The 19304-nt window shown below is 44.6% G+C and overlaps 1 protein-coding gene across 1 annotated transcript in view; it reads right to left on the bottom strand.

The window, feature by feature from the left end:
- Window positions 1-17543, bottom strand: part of SLC25A20 (solute carrier family 25 member 20) — a 65970-nt gene extending 48427 nt beyond the window's left edge. The window contains exons 1-2 of the mRNA XM_068252694.1: window positions 17331-17543; window positions 5743-5835 (exon numbers count right to left, since the gene is read on the bottom strand). Coding sequence (XP_068108795.1) covers window positions 5743-5835; window positions 17331-17435 — 198 coding nt within the window. The 5' untranslated portion in view covers window positions 17436-17543. The remainder of the gene's footprint in view (window positions 1-5742; window positions 5836-17330) is intronic.
- Window positions 17544-19304: the final 1761 nt, after the last annotated feature.

Below are 19304 nucleotides of genomic sequence, written 5' to 3'. Positions count from 1 at the left end.
TTATGCTGTGGGAATGCAGCAAATCAGCTATGATCTTAATGCATGATAGAACTGGCCAATAAAAACAGATAATGTTTATGGCTTCAGACTCTCTTTAACCAGTAGGCCATCCAGCCAGATACATTATGAACTACACGTCAGAGACTTTGCTGACAACATTATGAACTACAATGCCAGAGGACTTACTGAGAACTTTATGAAATACATCCCCAAAGACCTTACCGGGGACATTCTGAACTTCACCACCAGAGACCTAACTGAGGATATCAGCCACTACACAACCAGAGAGCTTACTGAAGACATAATAAACTAAACCACCACTTACTCATAAAATGATGAACTATGCCACCAGAGACCTTACCGAGGACACAAGCATCCCCCCGTTAGCGTATACCTTACAGGGGGACTTTATGAACTACACCGCCAGAGACCTTACTGAGAACATCAGCCACTGCACCACTAGGGAGTTTACTGAAGAGACATGATGAACTACATCACCAGAAATCATAAGGAGGTCATTATGAACTACACCACTAGAAAGCTTACTGAGGACATTATGAACTAGACAAAACACAGAACATTTATATCACTCTTTTCTCCTGGCGGACTCAAAAGCACCAGAACTGTGGCCACTAGGACTGGCTCTATAGGCAGTAGCAGTGTTAGGGAGTCTTGCCCAAGGTCTAATACTGAATAGGTGTTGGCTTAGTGAACTGGAAAAGCTGAGATTAGAACCCTGGTCACCTGTGTCAGAGGTAGAGCCCTTAGGCTAGGTTCACAGTGCTCAGTTGCATTGCAGAAAAATTCTGCATGTCAACTTACTGCCCACACAATTCTATGGGCCTGTTCACAATAGCTGATCGCGTTATTCTAACTCGCTGCATTAAAGTCTATGTCCAGTCTCCATTGCAGCTCACTCACATATTTTAACATGTGTGTTATGCAACTGACCACTGCGAATGCAGCCTAAAAGAAGAAAGACTCAGGATCCTTTTAAGGCTTCTCTCGCTGATGTAAAAGCCCCCCGTTGCGGAGTGCGGATCCCCTCCACATTGGGGCAGCGCAGTAGCTGCGTGAGCCTGTCTGCGCATGCGTGGGTGGGCTGGGTCAGCTATTGCGCGTCCATGATGGAGGAAGAAGAGCTATGCCTGGGGGGCCGCACTCAGTGACGGGAGACATCAGAGCAGGGAGGGAAGCCTCAATAGGATTCTGAGGCGTCCCAATCTTTAGGTAAGTATCTAAATTTGTACCCAAGCTCAGCTCAGTTACATCGTTACCAGTACACTATCCAGCCAACTACATCACCAGAGAACATACTGAGGACATTATGTACTACCCCAGATATCCTACTCTGGCCTCAGCCCCTACAGTGGCAAAGTCCTTACTGAAGACATAATGAACCATACCGCCAGAGTCCTTACTGGGGCATCAGCCGCTACACTACCAGAGACCTTGCTGAGGATGTCAGCCACTGAATTTTAATTAAAGTGGTCCCAAACTCCTGCATAGCACACACTAAAAAGTCTTTATCCCACATATACTGTAGTTGCTTAAGAAATTCACTGCTCTGTGTTCTGAGTTTGTTTAGGCAGATAAACCTGTCTAATTGATGCCTATCAGTAACTGTGAATAGACTGCAGGCGAGCTCTGCCAAGGCAGCGCTCCATATAGAAAACTGAGCCTAAGGGTGCATACAGACATGCGACTATAGTCGTTTAAAACGATCGTTACCGACGGCATTGCCCGACGATCGTTCGTAAAAAGTGCACTAACGATCATTAAAACGACCGACCAACGAGATATGTCGTTGGTAAAGAACGATCCATTCTGCCAGATCTTTTCCAACGACCATCGTTCAAAAAGTAATGTCTGTACAACGATCGGTCGTTGATCGTTCGTTCTCAAAGCTTTGCACATGCTCAAACAGTTCTTTTTGACACTTGTGTTTGAAATCAGTTTATACATTATGTTGCGCACGCAACGCTCGTTCCAAGATCGTTCGTACACGAACGATGTTCAAAGTAGCCTTTCTTCAAACGATCATCGGCCGATACCTCCTTTAACATCGTTCGTCGTTCAGAACGAACGATCGTTATCGTATGTCTGTACGTACCCTTAGCCTTTGCAGTGCCCTCTGCAAAAGTGAAACAAAGTAAACTATTTGTTTTGTTTTCCCATATAGGTTATCATGCTGTGGCTAATCTTTTAGGATGCATATACATATGCAATTTTGAATGACCAATTTACCACCTATATGTAGTATAAGAGCTTACCTACACAATCCATTCATAGTATTCAAAAAAATCGGATGGCTCCCATACTGCATGCAAGTGGTAAAACTGGCCAATCAAAGTGGGATGTGTGTATGCACCCTTAGAGCAGAGGGCTTAACTTCACTTTAAAATTTACATTCACTTATCCTGAAGGCTATTAGAAATGCCTTCTTAACCACTTGAGGACCTGGGGCTTAAACCCCCCTAGTGACCAGGCCATTTTTTACAATATAGGCCACTCAGGGCCGTACAACTTAGCACGCAAGTGATCCCCCCCATTTCTGCCCACCAACAGAGCTCTATGTTGGTGGGCTCTGATCCCCACTGGAATGTTTATTTTTCTACAAATATTTATTTCTTTTATTTTTAAATATATGATGCTATATGTTTTTTTTTTTTTTTTTTTTGTATTCCCTCCCTCTGCCAGCCAGTCACTGTGATTGGCCGTCATAGGCATCAGTCTATGACAGCGGATAACCCCTGAGCCTGCCAGGGAGACAGCCGTGTCATGCACATCGGCGCGTGCGATCTCCTGCAAATCCCCGCCCCAGGCCGTGATGCAGACAGCAAGTAGTTAAAGTACACCTGAACTGAGAGGTTTATGGAGGTTGCCATATTTATTTATTTTTAAATAATACCAGTTGCCTGGCCTCCTGCTGATCTCTTTGGCTGCTATGGTGCCTGAATTACACACCTGAAACAAGCACGCAGCTAATCTTGTCAGATCTGACAATAAGTCAGAAACACCTGATCTGCTGCCTGCTTGTTCAGGGTCTATGGCTAAAGGTCCGTACACACGCCGGACTGCAGGCAACGACGGGTCTGTCGTCACCTCCCGCTGGGCGGGTTTTCAGCAGACAGTCCGGCATGTGTACAGTCTGTCAGTGGACTGATACGGCTGTTTTTGAGCAATCCGCCGGGCGGATCGCTCAGAAACAGCCGTATCAGTCTGCAGACAGACTGTACACACGCCGGACTGTCGCTGGAACGCCCACCCAGCGGGAGGTGACGACGGACCCGTCGTTGCCTGCAGTCCGGCGTGTATACGGACCTTAAAAGTATTAGAGGCAGAGGATCAGCAGCATAGCCAGGCAACTGGTATTGTTTTAAAAAAAAATATGGCAGCCTCCATATACCTCTCACTTCAGGTGACCTTTAAATATTGAGTTTAGGGGGTGGGGCTACCCAGTCCCCTAACAGATGCAACAAATGTTTGAGGTTGTCCAAAAAGCAGGGCCCTTTCCCACTAGCAATCGTAATCACAAACCACAAACGCCAGCGATTGCGATTTTCCATTTGCGTTGCAGTATCCCTCTTAAGGTGCCCATACACCTAACGATTTTCCCGCCGATATGCCCGACGACCGACGCAATACAGCGATAATACATTACCTGCTCCAGCCGGCGCGAGTCCCGCTGTCACTGCTGTCTTCTCCGCTCTGGTCTGGTCTCCGGCATGCTTCACTTCTTCCTGCCCGGCAGGAAGTTTAAACAGTAGAGGGCTCTCTACTGTTTAAACTTCCTGCCGGGCAAGAAAAAGTGAAGCATGCCGGAGACCAGACCAGAGAAGACAGCAGTGACAGCGGGGAGTCGTGCCGGCGGAGCAGGTAATGTATGCGGGGGAGGCACGGCGGCAGCACCACCACCACCACCGATTGTGAACGGTTTCAGGCTGAAATCGGTTCACAATCTGTTTGCAGTAAGGTGGCCATACGATCACTCTCTGATCAGATTCGATCAGATAGGGATCTGTCTGTTGGTCGAATCTGATGGCAAATCGACCAGTGTATGGCTACCTTTAACATCGCTCCAGAAAGCGATTGCAATTTTGGATTTGCAAATCAAATCACTATAGTGGAAAATACTTCTCATGATTTCTATGATAAAGTAGCAACCCTAGCGATTTACAAATCACTAGCCATTTGCGATTTAGGAAAAAGGCCCTAACCGAGCAGTAAATAGAAGCTAACATGTACAACATGTCCCAAGATGTTTCCTACATACCAGCATGCTGGAGAGAAGTTGCCTGGCTACCAGGGCTGTGGAGTCGGTCCAAAAATCCACCGACTCCGACTCCTCAGTTTAGGATTCCACCGACTCAGAATCCTCGACTCCGACTCCTCTAATTTGCATATTACAATTTTGTTGATTAACAGTATGTAACATGAAATTCGTCGCTTAACTGCCAACGCTTAGGAATTTTACAAGACAACTGAAGTGAGAAGGATGTGGAGACTACTATATTTATTCCCTTTAGACTAAAACTAGTCCTTGGTAAGAGTACTTGTAAAAGGTACAAACCGGAACAAAGAACATCTATCAGGCCCTAGGCAATGTAAGTGTGGGTACATGTAAGAGTGATGTGCAGGTACTCTGCAGGGGAATGAGGAGATTGTAAACAGACAACACCTCTGTGTTCAATGTGCACAGCATTCTCAGTGGATTCCCTGCAGCTCTGTTGGGAGTGCATATGTAGAGTATAGTACTACTGTGTAACAAAGTAAACCTGAGACAGATGAAATTAAAGTTTTATACATACCTGGGGCTTCCTCCAGCCGCCTTCAGGATAATCAGTCCCTCGTTGTCCTCCTCCACCACCTGGATCTTCTGCTATGAGTCCAGGTACTTGAGCCAGTCTGGCGTAGTGCGCACGCACACACTCCGCCGCCAGGAGCATACTACACCTGTGCAGCAATATTGCGCAGGTGCAGAATGTTCCTGGCTGTGGGAGCGGCATGCGGCCGGACAGCGCTGACTGGCTGAATTACCAGGACTCATAGCAGAAGATCCGGGTGGTGGAGGACAGCGAGGGACTGATTAGCCTGAAGGGGGCTGGAGGAAGCCCCAGGTATGTATAAAACTTTACTTTTCATCCGTCTCAGGTACCCTTTAATTTGCAGTCACCAAACCAAATTGTATCAACCTATCAAATTATTTGATTTCATGAGCAAAGGGAGTGCATACATTTGCATAAATCAGCATCAATGCAGAATTATTTCCATCTCGTTGACCATCTCTATTAGTGACACGGCTACACATCAGGCTTAATTCTTACAGCATAGATGTTATTTCGTATATATAAGAGATTCCTGTGTACACATCATATATACAGTCACAATCAGATATGTATATCTGACTTTAGAAATACGGGGACTGCTTTATTGAAGCAGCATAAGTAACTAATTTTGATTGGTTCATTTCATTTTTATGGACTAAGCACAGCTATTACTGTATATATACATTATTTTCAATTACTTTTATCTGAGAAAAAGAACATTTTATCTTATTTTCTATTTTAATTACAGTTACAAATTCATCAGGAGTCAGAGTCGGAGTCGGTGCATTTTTCCCCAACTCTGATTCCGACTCCAGGCACCCAAAATTGCCCGACTCCGACTCCACAGCCCTGCTGGCTACCCCTACCATAATGACAAAAAGAGAAATAACTGAACAACACAAAGCCCCCTTACCTCATTTACAAGTGTCTTCTTAAAACAGTCAAGCGTCCCAGAATACAAAGGAGTGACACCTGGCGCTGGTTTTGGTTGGGTTTGAAGACGAACCTATGGAACGAAAAATGTATAATTACCAAGTCAAAATAAAAACTAAGTGGGATATATTGAAATAGAAGAATCTGGTTAGGCAGATGGATCATTAGTAGTTTGAAAGCCATAAAATCAAAATCCTATTACCCACTGCTCTGTATTTATTATGTAGTCTACATCTTGACCCTGCATTACAATAGAATCAGAAATGTTTCTGCTGTGACCACCAAATAATTACTCCTAGATCCCACCTACAAATCACTGATAAATTCAAATATCTGGGAATTTGGGTGCAGCGCCCTTTAAATACCTTCTTTGCAGCTAACATGCAACCAACCCTGGATTCTATTGAGGCCCGACTTAAAAAATGGATATCTTTGCCACTTAATCTATGTGGTAGAGTATGCATTGTTAAAATGATAGTCGCCCCTAAACTTTTATATCTTTTGCAGATGGCTCCAGACGTGATTCCACGGGCGGTCTTTAAACACATTGACTCGATAGTTGTGTCTTTTATATGGTCAAACTCCGTCCCTAGAATTGCCCTATCTACCTTGCAACTGCCGACCTCCCAGAGAGGCCTTGCGGTACCCAATTTTTTTCTATACTATTTGGCAACACAACTCATACCTATCAGTTATTGGATTAGTGACCACAGACAGGACTCCTCGCTGGCACTTGAGGCAGACGTAGCTAGCTCTTATGAAGCACTGTGTGGAGCCATCTATAGATATTCTATTCCAAATTTGGGCGCGGGTACCTCACTTATCCAGAACACAATTAAAATCTATAAGACCACTCGTAAGCTTCTGAACGAGCCCCTGGACCCAATCTCTCCTAGTTCGCCTCTGTGGCATAATCAGAACCTCCCAGAACTCCTCAGTGTGCCTGACCCTTGCTTCTGGACAAAGTATGGTATTAAATACCTGCACCAGCTTTTTTCCGATGGTATTTTTAAGAATTTTTTACAATTCCGTGAGGAATTTGGCATACCTAGACAAGCCCAGTTCAGGTATTTTCAACTTCGACATGCAATAAGTGCCCAGACTGGTCTATACAATGTCGATCTAGTACCCTCAGGAGTGGAATCCCTACTTCTGCAAAAGGACAGAACTAAGCAAATATCTAGGTACTATAACTTTGTACTGACATCTCGTAACACACCTAAAGTTGTATCTGTCCGGATGAGATGGTCGGGCACAGGAACTGATTTTAGCAAGGAGGACTGGGTAGTTTTTGAAGAATCTTACCATAAGTCGGTTATTGCTGCGCATGACAAACTAATTAACCTGAAATGGTTCCACCAGGCCTATATGTCTCCAGCACGCCTCAGTAAAATGAGCCCCTTACACAACGGCCTTTGCTTTAAATGCAGGCAGAGACAGGCAGATTTCCTCCACTGTGTCTGGTTTTGCCCGCAGGTAAATAGCTACTGGAAGTCCGTAGCCCACTTTCTCCGAGACACCTTAGACCTACCAGAAGTCTTTAATTTTAAAACTTGTATGCTAGGTGTACTGACAGACATACCATGTAGTCGGAGAGAAGCCACACTTATTCAGATTCTGTTTTACTACATAAGAAAATCTCTGGTTCTACAATGGAAACATAATAGGGTGCCTAGCCTGCATGACTGGAAGAGACTGGTAAATCAAGCTTTACCCCTCTATAAATTAACATATCAGTCAAGACATCAACCCCGTAAATTTGACAAAATCTGGTCTAAATGGGTCGACTCCTCAGACACAACCATTCCCAACCTAGATATCACTGTCTCAGTCCAGGATACCGCCCTATAAACGCCAATCTACTCAGATCTATTATATACTAGGAGTTCTCTGCTTGTTGTCCCTTGAATCAAACTTTGCCTATTATGCTACATGTACTTGTATTTTCCTCAACTATGCACTAATGTCGGATTTATATGCACTCATTCATTGATTAATCATGAAACTGTCATTTTTAGTCAATTAACTGACTCTGGAATGTAACCCACTATGGTTAATTTTTATGTTCTGTTTTTGTTTGTCTATGCTCCTTTTTGGGAGATGTTTGTATGTTTAAAATCTTCAATAAAAAATCTCTTATAAAAAAAAAAAAAAAAGAAATGTTTCTGCTGTAGTTAATCTTATCGCAGTCAGCCAAGCTCTTTTCTTGTACTTATTCAGGGAGAACGAAGCTTGTCATCTTCCCTTCTTCCCCTACCAGATTCCTGCTCCTTGCTGATTGGCTGAGGGCAGTTCAGTGTGACACGAGAGTGTGAAGGGAAATAGAAGCTAAATCACCTCACTCTTCTGCAGAAGCTGCTGAAATCTGAGCTATGTTCTGCTCATAAGTGTTTACAAAGAAAAGTAGATATGAAAGTGCATTTCTGCATACACCATTTCAAGCAGAGAAGAAAAAAAAAAAAAGTAAGGTAGAAAATGGCATCAATTTACCAAAGGCTGTTCAATAAGAGAAAAATAGTCAGGTAAATACCACATTATTTTAGACTTTTGTGTGCTAATCCACCAATATTTTCACGTGTGGTAGAAGTTCGTTAATTTACCGAAGCCCAGTTGTCGGTAACAGCAGAGTCTTGTTACATGCTGTTCCGTGCAGAGACAGCATTACAATAGTAAGAGGCATCCTGACATCCCTTTAGATGTGTCGGTTTTGTTGTACTGCCTATGCTTGCCCTCAATCTAGTCTCCTTAATGTTATTTATTTGCCACAGCTTAGATGAACTCCAAGAGACTTTACACATGTTCTACTTAGGTTATTTCCCCACAAGCTCCTTAATTCCCCCACTATCTCCTCTGCCTTTTCAAACAGGAACTTAAAGAGAAACTCTGACCAATAATTGAACTTTATCCCAATCAGTAGCTGATACCCCCTTTTACATGAGAAATTATTCCTTTTCACAAACAGGCCATCAGGGGGCACTGTATGGCTGATATTGTGGTGAAACCCCTCCCACAAAGACATTCTGAGTACATACTCTTGGCAGTTTCCTGTCTGTGAACCCTATTGCATTGTGGGAAATAGCAGTTTACAGCTGTTCCCAACTGCCAAAACAGCAAGCAGCAGCTACATCACTTGCCAGCAGTAAAAATGTCACCATGTGATAAATGTCAGAATGTAAATTATGGATTTAAAATATTTTACAATGGGCAAACACTGACAATCATTTATACATAATTGTAAAAATGAAGCACTTTTTATTACATTATTTTGACTAGAGTTCCTCTTTAAGAGGATAAACTGCCAAAAGTGGAAGGTGAAGTATGTTTTGTTGTATATTCTCTCTGCTTGCTGCGTGGGTGGTAGGTAACCTTTGCTTTTCATGTGGTAGCAGTCTTGGTGAATGGACACCGAACTAAGTGTAAAATCAGCTGTTTTCAGTCAGAGGCAGTAAAGATGGAAGATGCCTGGAACAGTTTCCTCTTTATTTACTATATAGGTTTTACTGAAATGAAAAAAAATGTGGATAGTACAATATATACCGTATTTTTGGAATATGAGACGCAATTTTTCTTCCCCAAAAAAGGTGGGTGCATCTTATATTCTAATAGTGTAGTGTAGTTTGGGTTGTGTTGGCTGCAGGGGTTAGTGACGTGTAGTGTAGTTTGGGTTGGCTGCAGGGGTTAGTGACGTGTAGTGTAGTTTGGGTTGGCTGCAGGGGTTAGTGACGTGTAGTGTAGTTTGGGTTGGCTGCAGGGGTTAGTGACGTGTAGTGTAGTTTGGGTTGGCTGCAGGGGTTAGTGACGTGTAGTGTAGTTTGGGTTGGCTGCAGGGGTTAGTGACGTGTAGTGTAGTTTGGGTTGGCTGCAGGGGTTAGTGACGTGTAGTGTAGTTTGGGTTGGCTGCAGGGGTTAGTGACGTGTAGTGTAGTTTGGGTTGGCTGCAGGGGTTAGTGACGTGTAGTGTAGTTTGGGTTGGCTGCAGGGGTTAGTGACGTGTAGTGTAGTTTGGGTTGGCTGCAGGGGTTAGTGACGTGTAGTGTAGTTGGTTTGGCTGCAGGGGTTAGTGACGTGTAGTGCAGTTGGTTTGGCTGCAGGGGTTAGTGACGTGTAGTGCAGTTGGTTTGGCTGCAGGGGTTAGTGACGTGTAGTGCAGTTGGTTTGGCTGCAGGGGTTAGTGACGTGTAGTGCAGTTGGTTTGGCTGCAGGGGTTAGTGACGTGTAGTGCAGTTGGTTTGGCTGCAGGGGTTAGTGACGTGTAGTGCAGTTGGTTTGGCTGCAGGGGTTAGTGACGTGTAGTGCAGTTGGTTTGGCTGCAGGGGTTAGTGACGTGTAGTGTAGTTGGTTTGGCTGCAGGGGTTAGTGACGTGTAGTTTGGGTTGGCTGCAGGGGTTAGTGACGTGTAGTGTAGTTTTGGTTGGCTGCAGGGGTTAGTCAGTGAAGTGCAGTGTAGTTTGGGTTGGCTGCAGGGGTTAGTGAAGTGTAGTGTAGTGTAGTTTTGGTTGGTTGCAGGAGTTAGTGAAGTGTAGTGTAGTGTAGTTTGGGTTGGCTGCAGGGGTTAGTCAGTAAAGTGCAGTGTAGTTTGGGTTGGCTGAAGGGGTTAGTGACGTGTAGTGTAGTTTGGGTTGGCTGCAGGGGTTAGTGAAGTGTAGTTTGGGTTGGCTGCAGGGGTTAGTGAAGTGTAGTTTGGGTTGGCTGCAGGGGTTAGTGAAGTGTAGTTTGGGTTGGCTGCAGGGGTTAGTGAAGTGTAGTTTGGGTTGGCTGCAGGGGTTAGTGAAGTGTAGTTTGGGTTGGCTGCAGGGGTTAGTCAGTGAAGTGTAGTGTAGTTTGGGTTGGCTGCAGGGGTTAGTCAGTGAAGTGTAGTGTAGTTTGGGTTGGCTGCAGGGGTTAGTCAGTGAAGTGTAGTGTAGTTTGGGTTGGCTGCAGGGGTTAGTCAGTGAAGTGTAGTGTAGTTTGGGTTGGCTGCAGGGGTTAGTCAGTGAAGTGTAGTGTAGTTTGGGTTGGCTGCAGGGGTTAGTCAGTGAAGTGTAGTGTAGTTTGGGTTGGCTGCAGGGGTTAGACCAGTGAAGTGCAGTGTAGTTTGGGTTGGCTGCAGGAGTTAGTGACGTGTAGTGTAGTTTGGGTTGGCTGCAGGGGTTAGTGACGTGTAGTGTAGTTTGGGTTGGCTGCAGGGGTTAGTGACGTGTAGTGTAGTTTGGGTTGGCTGCAGGGGTTAGTGACGTGTGGTGTAGTTTATGTTGGCAGCAGGGGTTAGTGACGTGTGGTGTAGTTTGGGTTGGCTGCAGGGGTTAGTCAGTGAAGTGCGGTGTAGTTTGGGTTGGCTGCAGCCTGTGTTATGTGCAGCCGAGTCACTCGCACACCTGTAACCTGAAGCAGTTTAAAAATTGTAATACAAGGAGTCAAAAGATCACTTGCAGAATGGCTGGGATGTGAGATAGCAGTCTGAACTCTGAACACAAATGATTAACAGCAAGGTATTAGGCCTCTTTCACATTACATAACGTGTGCACTAACCCGATTTTGTGCATACGTTATAACCTACGGTGTGGCGTTGGGAAGTTGCGGTGCAACGCTGATCTGCGACGTTCGTTCTAATTTACCTGATGGGGAAACGCCATTGCTGGACAATTCAAAGCTCCCAGAAGCTTTACACCATAACAGATGAACGCTTTGTCTAATGTGAAAGGTAACATGAAAGTCAATAGACTTTCAGGTTACCCCGCTTACCGCATCCTAGGAGTGATCCGTCAAAACACACAACACATTTGGAAAATGCTTTTCTCCCATAGGACCCAACGTGCATAAGCTTGTCTCCGATCCGTACATATTTAGGTTTGCGATGCGTTACAGGGGAAAAGTTATGTGATCATAAATGCCAGACAAAACTAGTGACTTTTCAGTTTTGATATTAAACGCCTCCAGGTGAGACATAGCAAGGAAGAATCTGCTCAGACTGGAAGATAAAGTCATCCAATCTTTATTGCAATATAATCACAGACATAGGCTAGAAGTAAAATGCAGCTCACGCATATCGGTGCACTGCTTGCTCCTTAGTCATAGCTAATATTATTCTCACATGTAGAAGCATTTAAAAAGTACAGCAGGGTGGCGTAACACTCTCCCTTTTGCAGCGATGGGTACCCGGTTTGAATCCTAGCCCGGGCACCATCTGCGCAGAGTTTGTATGTTCTCCCTGCGCGGGTTTCCTCTGGGCACTCCAGTTTCCCCCCACATACCGAAAACATACAGATAAAATAATTGCCCAAAAAATGTATAAAATGGGAAAGCAGCCTGGTTACCCATTAAAAACACTAAAACCATGTCGGAACAGGAAGCAGGATAGGAGGAACAGGAGTGAGCGCTCACGTGACCCTGTACAGGCTGCACAACAAACGCTAGCATGGCGGATTCCGTCAAACGGCAGTGGGGCACAGCAAACATAGATGCCGGTCAGCCAGAAAGCAAGTGGCAGAGCTCGCTGAGGATTCACCTTGAGCACTGCCGAAGACCGTCTGATGAGACTGATCCACCAATAGCCGAATTTGACACTGCCGGAGCGGCTGGCTACACAAGAGGCAGGAGTCGTGAGTAAATATACAGCAATGCAGTGGGGAGATTGAAGTTTACAGGACAATTGAGCATTCTGTGGTGTAACTAGAAGGGCTGGGTTCACACCAAGTATTGGCGAATACGCGTATATCATGATGTTGGACTGTAATTAAGTGCCCATATTATGTACAATCTGAAGCAAAGAGGGGCTGCACACCTCCAATATTGAATCATAGAAGAAAAGCCACAGGAACTCTTGATGTTTTCATTTACAGGAACCCCCTTATGATACTCACTTCAACTGTGTATGCAGCTGCTTTTGTGAGGCCTCTAGGTGTGCGCAGGTGGTGGGTCCACACACAGCCAGACCAAACGGGTGGCAGAGGCGATTGGCATAGGCTGGTGCTGGGCGATCGCTGTATGCATTAACCAACTGGTGGCTGGTGAAAAATAATTGTGTGAAGGAGCGCTCCCTTGTGTTCCGACATGGTTTTAGTGTTTTTAATGGGTAACCAGGCTGCTTTCCCACTTATACATTTTTTTGTACAAATAAAGTTTTTCTATAATGCACATGCAGGGCCACTTGGATTCATTTTCCTATAGCAATTTCTCAACAAGTAGGCCCTCCTTGACTGAGTAGTGCAAAACTATGGAAAGTCGGTTCACATTTTTTACATAGTCTCAAATAAAATAATTGGCTTCCCCCTAAATGACCTATGACTATGAATAAGACTATGATACATACACTGCACGATACATCATTTATACAGCCAATTAGAATGCTTCAGGTTGCAGACATCGCTGTGATTGGAGAGCTGTTCCCTATGGACTTTCACACTGGCTTACCTCAACCATACTAGCTCTGCGATCTAACCATTACCACAGCTAGCTTTTCCCTGTTCTATGCAGTGCAGGTGTATGGGCCATGATGTTTTCACATACAAAACCGTTAATCGATCTTGACTATTTTGAGTTTTTTAGACAAAGCACTCAGGATGGGAGATTGGTATCTGTGCCCTGCAGCAACTGTAGAACAATTATACTTTGACTGTTTCTAGACAGATAAACCTGACTTTCAGCAAGGTTAACCTCTCACCTAGTGATGAATAGTAAAACGAATCTGAACTGTACTTTGTAAACTCAAAGACTGCCCCCTGCAGGCATCACATTTACAGTAACTTCCATGCTACACTAAAGTCATTGCAAGAGTAGTTATACAAACACACTATCATTATACTGGGAACAGCAGGTCCCTTTCTACATGTACTGTACTCTGTGCTAAACACTTTCCCATCACATGACTAGCAGTGTGATTCCCATCATACACCTGACAAGTCTCTCTTATTACAGTTGGGATTTATCAGAAAGCTACAAAATTAGTTTATCCTATAAAATGGACAAGCTGCAACTCGTCAACAAGGATGCTCTTACGAGTAGCTACAAGTCTGGTAGCTACTCAGATTTGAAATTTAAATGCTAGGTACACACCATACAATTTTCTGGCAGATTAACTAGCCAGATCGATTATTTCCAACATGTCCGATCTGAATTTCGATTGATGTTCGTTTTCCGATCGTTTTTCATTCACTTGTAAGAAAATTCGATTGAAAAAAACGATCAGAAAATCAAAAACCGATCAAAATTCAGATCGGACATGTTGGAAATAATCAATCTGCAGGTAAATCTGCAAGAAAATTGTATGGTGTGTACCTAGCAGCCTTTGATGAATTGATGCCATACCATACAATTTTATGTTAGATTTACCTGCCAAATAGATTTTTTTTTCCAACATGTTGGGGGGAAAAAAAAAATAAAAATTACCAGCGTTGCTGCACCAATGGATCAGATGTGCAGGGACCGCCCCTGGAGTCACAGGGAATCTTCAGTAATCACCAAAGGTCCGCACCATCAAAGTTCATATCTCTATTAATAGCTCTTTAAAAGTTACACTGGTCAGAGTCTGTCAGACTCTACAATGATTTGAGAAAGCAGGGTTGAAACGCCTGTGCGTCATCATCTTGCAGACCTGGTTTTTATGGATGTAACTTTTAAAAGAGATATGAACTTTGATGGTACGGACCTTTGGTAATTACAGAAAAACTGGGAGGTAAAGCTAACAGAAAAGTGTATGGTGTGTAGCTAGCATTAGCTGTGACCGTGGGAGACAGGGGGATATAACTTACCCATGCGTTCCATTCACCTATAAAGTTGCGTTCCATGACGCTCCCACGCTTCCTTCTTCAAGCCAGAACGAGGCAACAGTGATGTGGAACGCGGCGTGTGACGCAAATGGAACGCATACGATAAATGGGTAAGTTAACTCACCGTCTCCCGCGGTCACAACTGTTTAATGAACATTTCAAATCCGAATAGCTACAAGACCTGTAGCTACTCGTAAGAGCATCCCTGCTTGTCAAACTACAACTTAAAGAATAACCCTCACCCATTCATTGCGACAGGATCAGGATTTCAGCTCATGTTATTATAAATTACGCATTTATATAGCATTGGCATCTTCCACAGCTTTTTCTAGACTTATGGACAGTTTTAGGCCTCTTCTCCACAGATAGCTGAACTGCTCGTTTATCAGCTTGGCTGCCGGCCACAAGCACCATTTGACTACAAGTACATGTAGCCGAATGGGAGCATTCGGCGTCAAGGAACAGTCTCATGTTGCATCTGAGCATGGCTAGCGCGGGAGTGACATCCCACCACAGGTAGGGGAAGTGGGGAGGACAATACTCTTAGCTGTCGCTCCCCGAAGTGACCCACCAGGACAGATCAACAAGAGTGGGGACACGAGAGCCCAAAATAGTGTAGTAAGCAAAATAGATTGGAATTGAAAAGTATATAATGTATATTCTCACAAGTGGGTTACCTCCTAGGTAACCACTGTACAGGCAGGTGAGGAGATTAGACCTGTCCTCACTCAGGATTAAAAGTCGCTCTCTGTAGATCAGGAAAAAAAGAGATGGGGATCGACCCCTCCACCAGGGTAGGATATTGGTAATATAAGAGTGAACAGAGGTGCCAGCAGGATAAAAAGGTACTAAAAAGTTTAAAATTCCTCAGGAGGTGGTGGTGGACTCGCCTCCTTGAAGTAGACAAGATACTGTCAGCTTTTTAACAACAGGTTTATTTATATACTCCAGACAACGCGTTTCGCAGGTATATTTCCGCTTCCTCAGGCAATAACAAATAGGAGTACACGCAGTACAGTCTCGACAGAGGCGCTTATCGTAACCTTGAGACTGTATTGCGTGTACTCCTATTTGTTATTGCCTGGGGAAGCGGGAATATACCTGTGAAATGCGTTGCATGGTTGTCTGGAGTATATAAATAAACCTGCGCAAAAAAGTGGGATCAGCGCATCACCAGGCCGCCTCTGAATGGCCTCTGCTCAGAGATGCGCTGAGCCCCCCCAGAAACTACAAACGCACCTTGAACCCAAACAGTTCCTACTTTTTTTGCGCAATTTTCAATTTTACTTGGTAGCGCGCCCAGGCTATGCATATGCATAGGTAGTATTTAGTTAGTGTTAGGTCCCCTCCCATGGAGGAAAGACTTCTTCGACAGTGGGAGGGACAAGTACTTAACAAGTTGCATGCAAGCTGTTATAGGAAACTAACATCCTCCAAGTGGTAGACAGGTCATGTTTATGCTCAGTGTGTATTTTATCCCATAAGTGGGGCTTGCACTCTTTTGCAGGTAAGCACTCATCTGTTTTTAAGTAGCGCTGTTCATTTCTTTGCTATGTTTTATATAAATAAACCTGTTGCTGTTAAAAAGCTGACAGTATCTTGTCTACTTCAAGGAGGCGAGTCCTCCACCACCACCTCCTGAGGAATTTTAAACTTTTTAGTACCTTTTACCCTGCAGGCGCCTCTGTTCACTCTTATATCACCAGGACAGATCGCTGGTCAAGCAGATGAGAGGGGTCGGTGGCTACCGTACATAGGCTGCATTCTCAGCAGAGGATTGACCACCTTGGCCAAGTATGGTATTTATATGGAGCATTAGATAGTTAGATACTTACCTCAGTAGGGGGAAGCCTCTGTATGATCTAAAGGCTTCTCCCATCCTCCTGCATGCCCCCAATGCTTGCCAGGATCCTCTTCTTCATGGCCACACCCCCATTGATGTAGGAGAACACCTATAATGAGCAGTCGCACTGACAACTAGCACCTGCGAAGCAACATGGAGCCGCTCATGCATAAAGCCATGCACGGAGTATAAAGCCATGCACGAGCAGCTCCTTGCTACCGTCATTGCATCTGTACACGAAGAGGAGCGCGACGGCACAAACATATATACCAAGCCATTGTCAAATATGTTCAGAGAGTCCCAGCGCGTGATCAGTGGGGAGCAAGGTGGATGGGGAAAGACTCTGGACTATACAGAAGTTTCTTGCTACTCATAACTATAGCATTTTATTCTTACAAGTATACTTTTAAAGGAATTTTTAAGTCAAATGAATAAAATATTTTAACTTACCTGGGCCTTCTTCTGGCTCCCTGGACTCCTACTGTGCCCACAACGTCCTCCTGATCCCATCCAGGCAGCGACAGCGACTCCTGCAAAGCTGGGCTGCCGTCGCCAGTCAGCGGCCACTGCGCACACGCAGCACCTAGCCACTTCTGAGCATGCGCAGTTCGCTACTGCGCATGCACAGAACCCTCCCAGGGCTGGGAGTGCGAAAAGGTACGCACTGCTCAGGGCCACACGTGTGCAGTAGACTGGCAGCAACAGCCCAGCTTTGCAAGGGTCGCCGTCGCTGCCCCAGAGGGGATCAGGAAGATGTGGGCACAGTAGGAGTCCAGGGGGCTGGAAGAAGCCCCAGGTAAGTTAAAAACTTTTTTTTTTTCATTTGGCTTAAGGTTACCTTTAAGAGAGGAGTCTGCACCCTCCAGGACGTTTCTGGAATTTGGCAGCTCCCCCATGTTCCCCTTGCAGTCTTCTTGACAGGAGACTGCTCATGCCCTCTGCCCTGCAGCCTCCCCTCCCCTACACGTGTAGGACTCTCACCTTGATGGTGTCCAGCGGGTGTCCGACAAAAACCAGGCACATCCCTCCGAATCCCCCGGCGAAGAAGTTCTTCACGGGGCTAATGACCTGCGGCTTGTCAGACATGGTGAGAGCGGAGTCCTTAGCACACACTGACAGCCACTTCACCCGCCGGACAAGGTGCACCCCAGCGACCTTTCACCCAATTCCTGGCACTACCCAGGGCAGCCAATCACCGGCCAGTTCCCTGCCCGCTGCAGCCAATGATACAACTAGCCGTAGCTCATTTCCGCCCTTACTTTATGAGTGACAGCAACTTTCACCAACCAGCGACTTCGTGATTCCTTAATCCCGCCCCTTTCAGTAAAGCACCAAAGAAACTGAGGAGTTCTTCTCACTAGCGGGGAAGCGTCATTTATTTCAAGTGTCGGTCTCACAGGAGACATGTTTCCGTAGACCAAACATGAGTTGACCACACAGAATGAATTACTGATTATACAGTGCCATTTTTGACTGTTAAATATTTCATTATAGAGTAACATTTAATCACTATTTTTTCTCTGAAGCATGATTGGCTAAATTTCTTTAATTTGTCTCTCCTAGACAAAGTTCACCAGCACACCAGTATGTAAATTTCAAATGCTTTGCAGTTTTATTGTGCCATTTACCTCAGCATGCAGTGTAAGAGGGGTGAGCTGAGTTTGAAGCAAATAGAAATATGAAAAGGGGATACATAGCAGTACCTGCAAGCGAGATAGCTAGAGATTAAGGTGTTGGGGGCAGAGCAGTGCTTTTCAGCGCAGGTAGATTTGCGCGCAGCCAGCGCCACCATAGACTATAATAGGAATAACAGCTATAGCGGCGCTCAGTGAGTAACTTCGGCGCCGTCAAAAACACAATAAAACACAATAATTCGACCTCCTGCAATAGCTGGAAACCAAATTATATCATTCCCCACTATCCATGGTGGCCTGGAGGGGGAATAGTAATTAAAGTGGACCCAAACCAAACATTTTTTTATTTTTTTTATTCAAAATATTTAGTTGCACCACTCTGATACATACACAGATAAATAAACACTCCTTCAAGCCTATGAGCATTTCAGTGCATGCTTTTCACCTTTCTCTTTCCATAACTAGGGTTATACAGGTGGCAGCCATTAGCAATTCCTTCTTTGCTGGACACCACCTACTTCACCAGTTTGCCGGATTCTGTCCCGGCAATATGAAAGGAAGGGAGGGGTTCCTCCAATAAATGTAAAATATTTTATATTTGTCATCATGCAGCTGAAAAAGGCTGCTCTTTATCATTATAATTTAGAAAAATAGATTTTATTTCTGGAATCTTGTATTTTTAATTTGGGTCCACTTTAACACTGGTCTGACCTTTTCTGATGTACCTTATGTGATGTTGGCATACTCATCTTCCTCTTTTCCCCTTCATTTTTTGTAAACTTTATCAATACTAGATTTTATTAACATGCTTTAGCTATATTATCATGAAATGGCCTCACTTAAAACTAGATTACAGTAAGGATGATGCTGTGGCCTGTGAACATGAAAAACCTAGTAACAGTTTAGTTTACTTTAGGGTTTGTTAGCTATGAGAATATGAAAAAGTCTCATATATCACAATTACTACGATTATAATTAGTATGTATTTATATAGCCCTGACATCATCTGCAGCACTTTACAGAGCACATATTCATGTCACACTCACTGACTGTCCACAGAGGAGCTCACAACCTAATCCCTGCCATAGTCACATAGTCATAGTCTAATGTCCTACCATATTATTATTATGTATTTTTATACAGTGTTGACATCTTCTGCAGCACTTACAGAGTACATAGTAAGGAGACTCCTGCACAGTAGAGTGGACCCGATCAGGCGTGGGTGGCTAGGGGGAAGCTGGTGCTGCGCCTGTGCTAGATCGCAAAGGTAAATATTGCCATCTGCTGCTGATCAAGGGAGCCACCATAGAGCGGTGCTGCA

This window comes from Hyperolius riggenbachi, chromosome 9, assembly GCF_040937935.1.
Source record: "Hyperolius riggenbachi isolate aHypRig1 chromosome 9, aHypRig1.pri, whole genome shotgun sequence".
NCBI classification, from domain to species: domain Eukaryota; kingdom Metazoa; phylum Chordata; class Amphibia; order Anura; family Hyperoliidae; genus Hyperolius; species Hyperolius riggenbachi.
The sequence above is the reverse complement of the archived record's forward strand: the minus strand, read 5'-3'. Positions and strand labels throughout refer to the sequence as shown.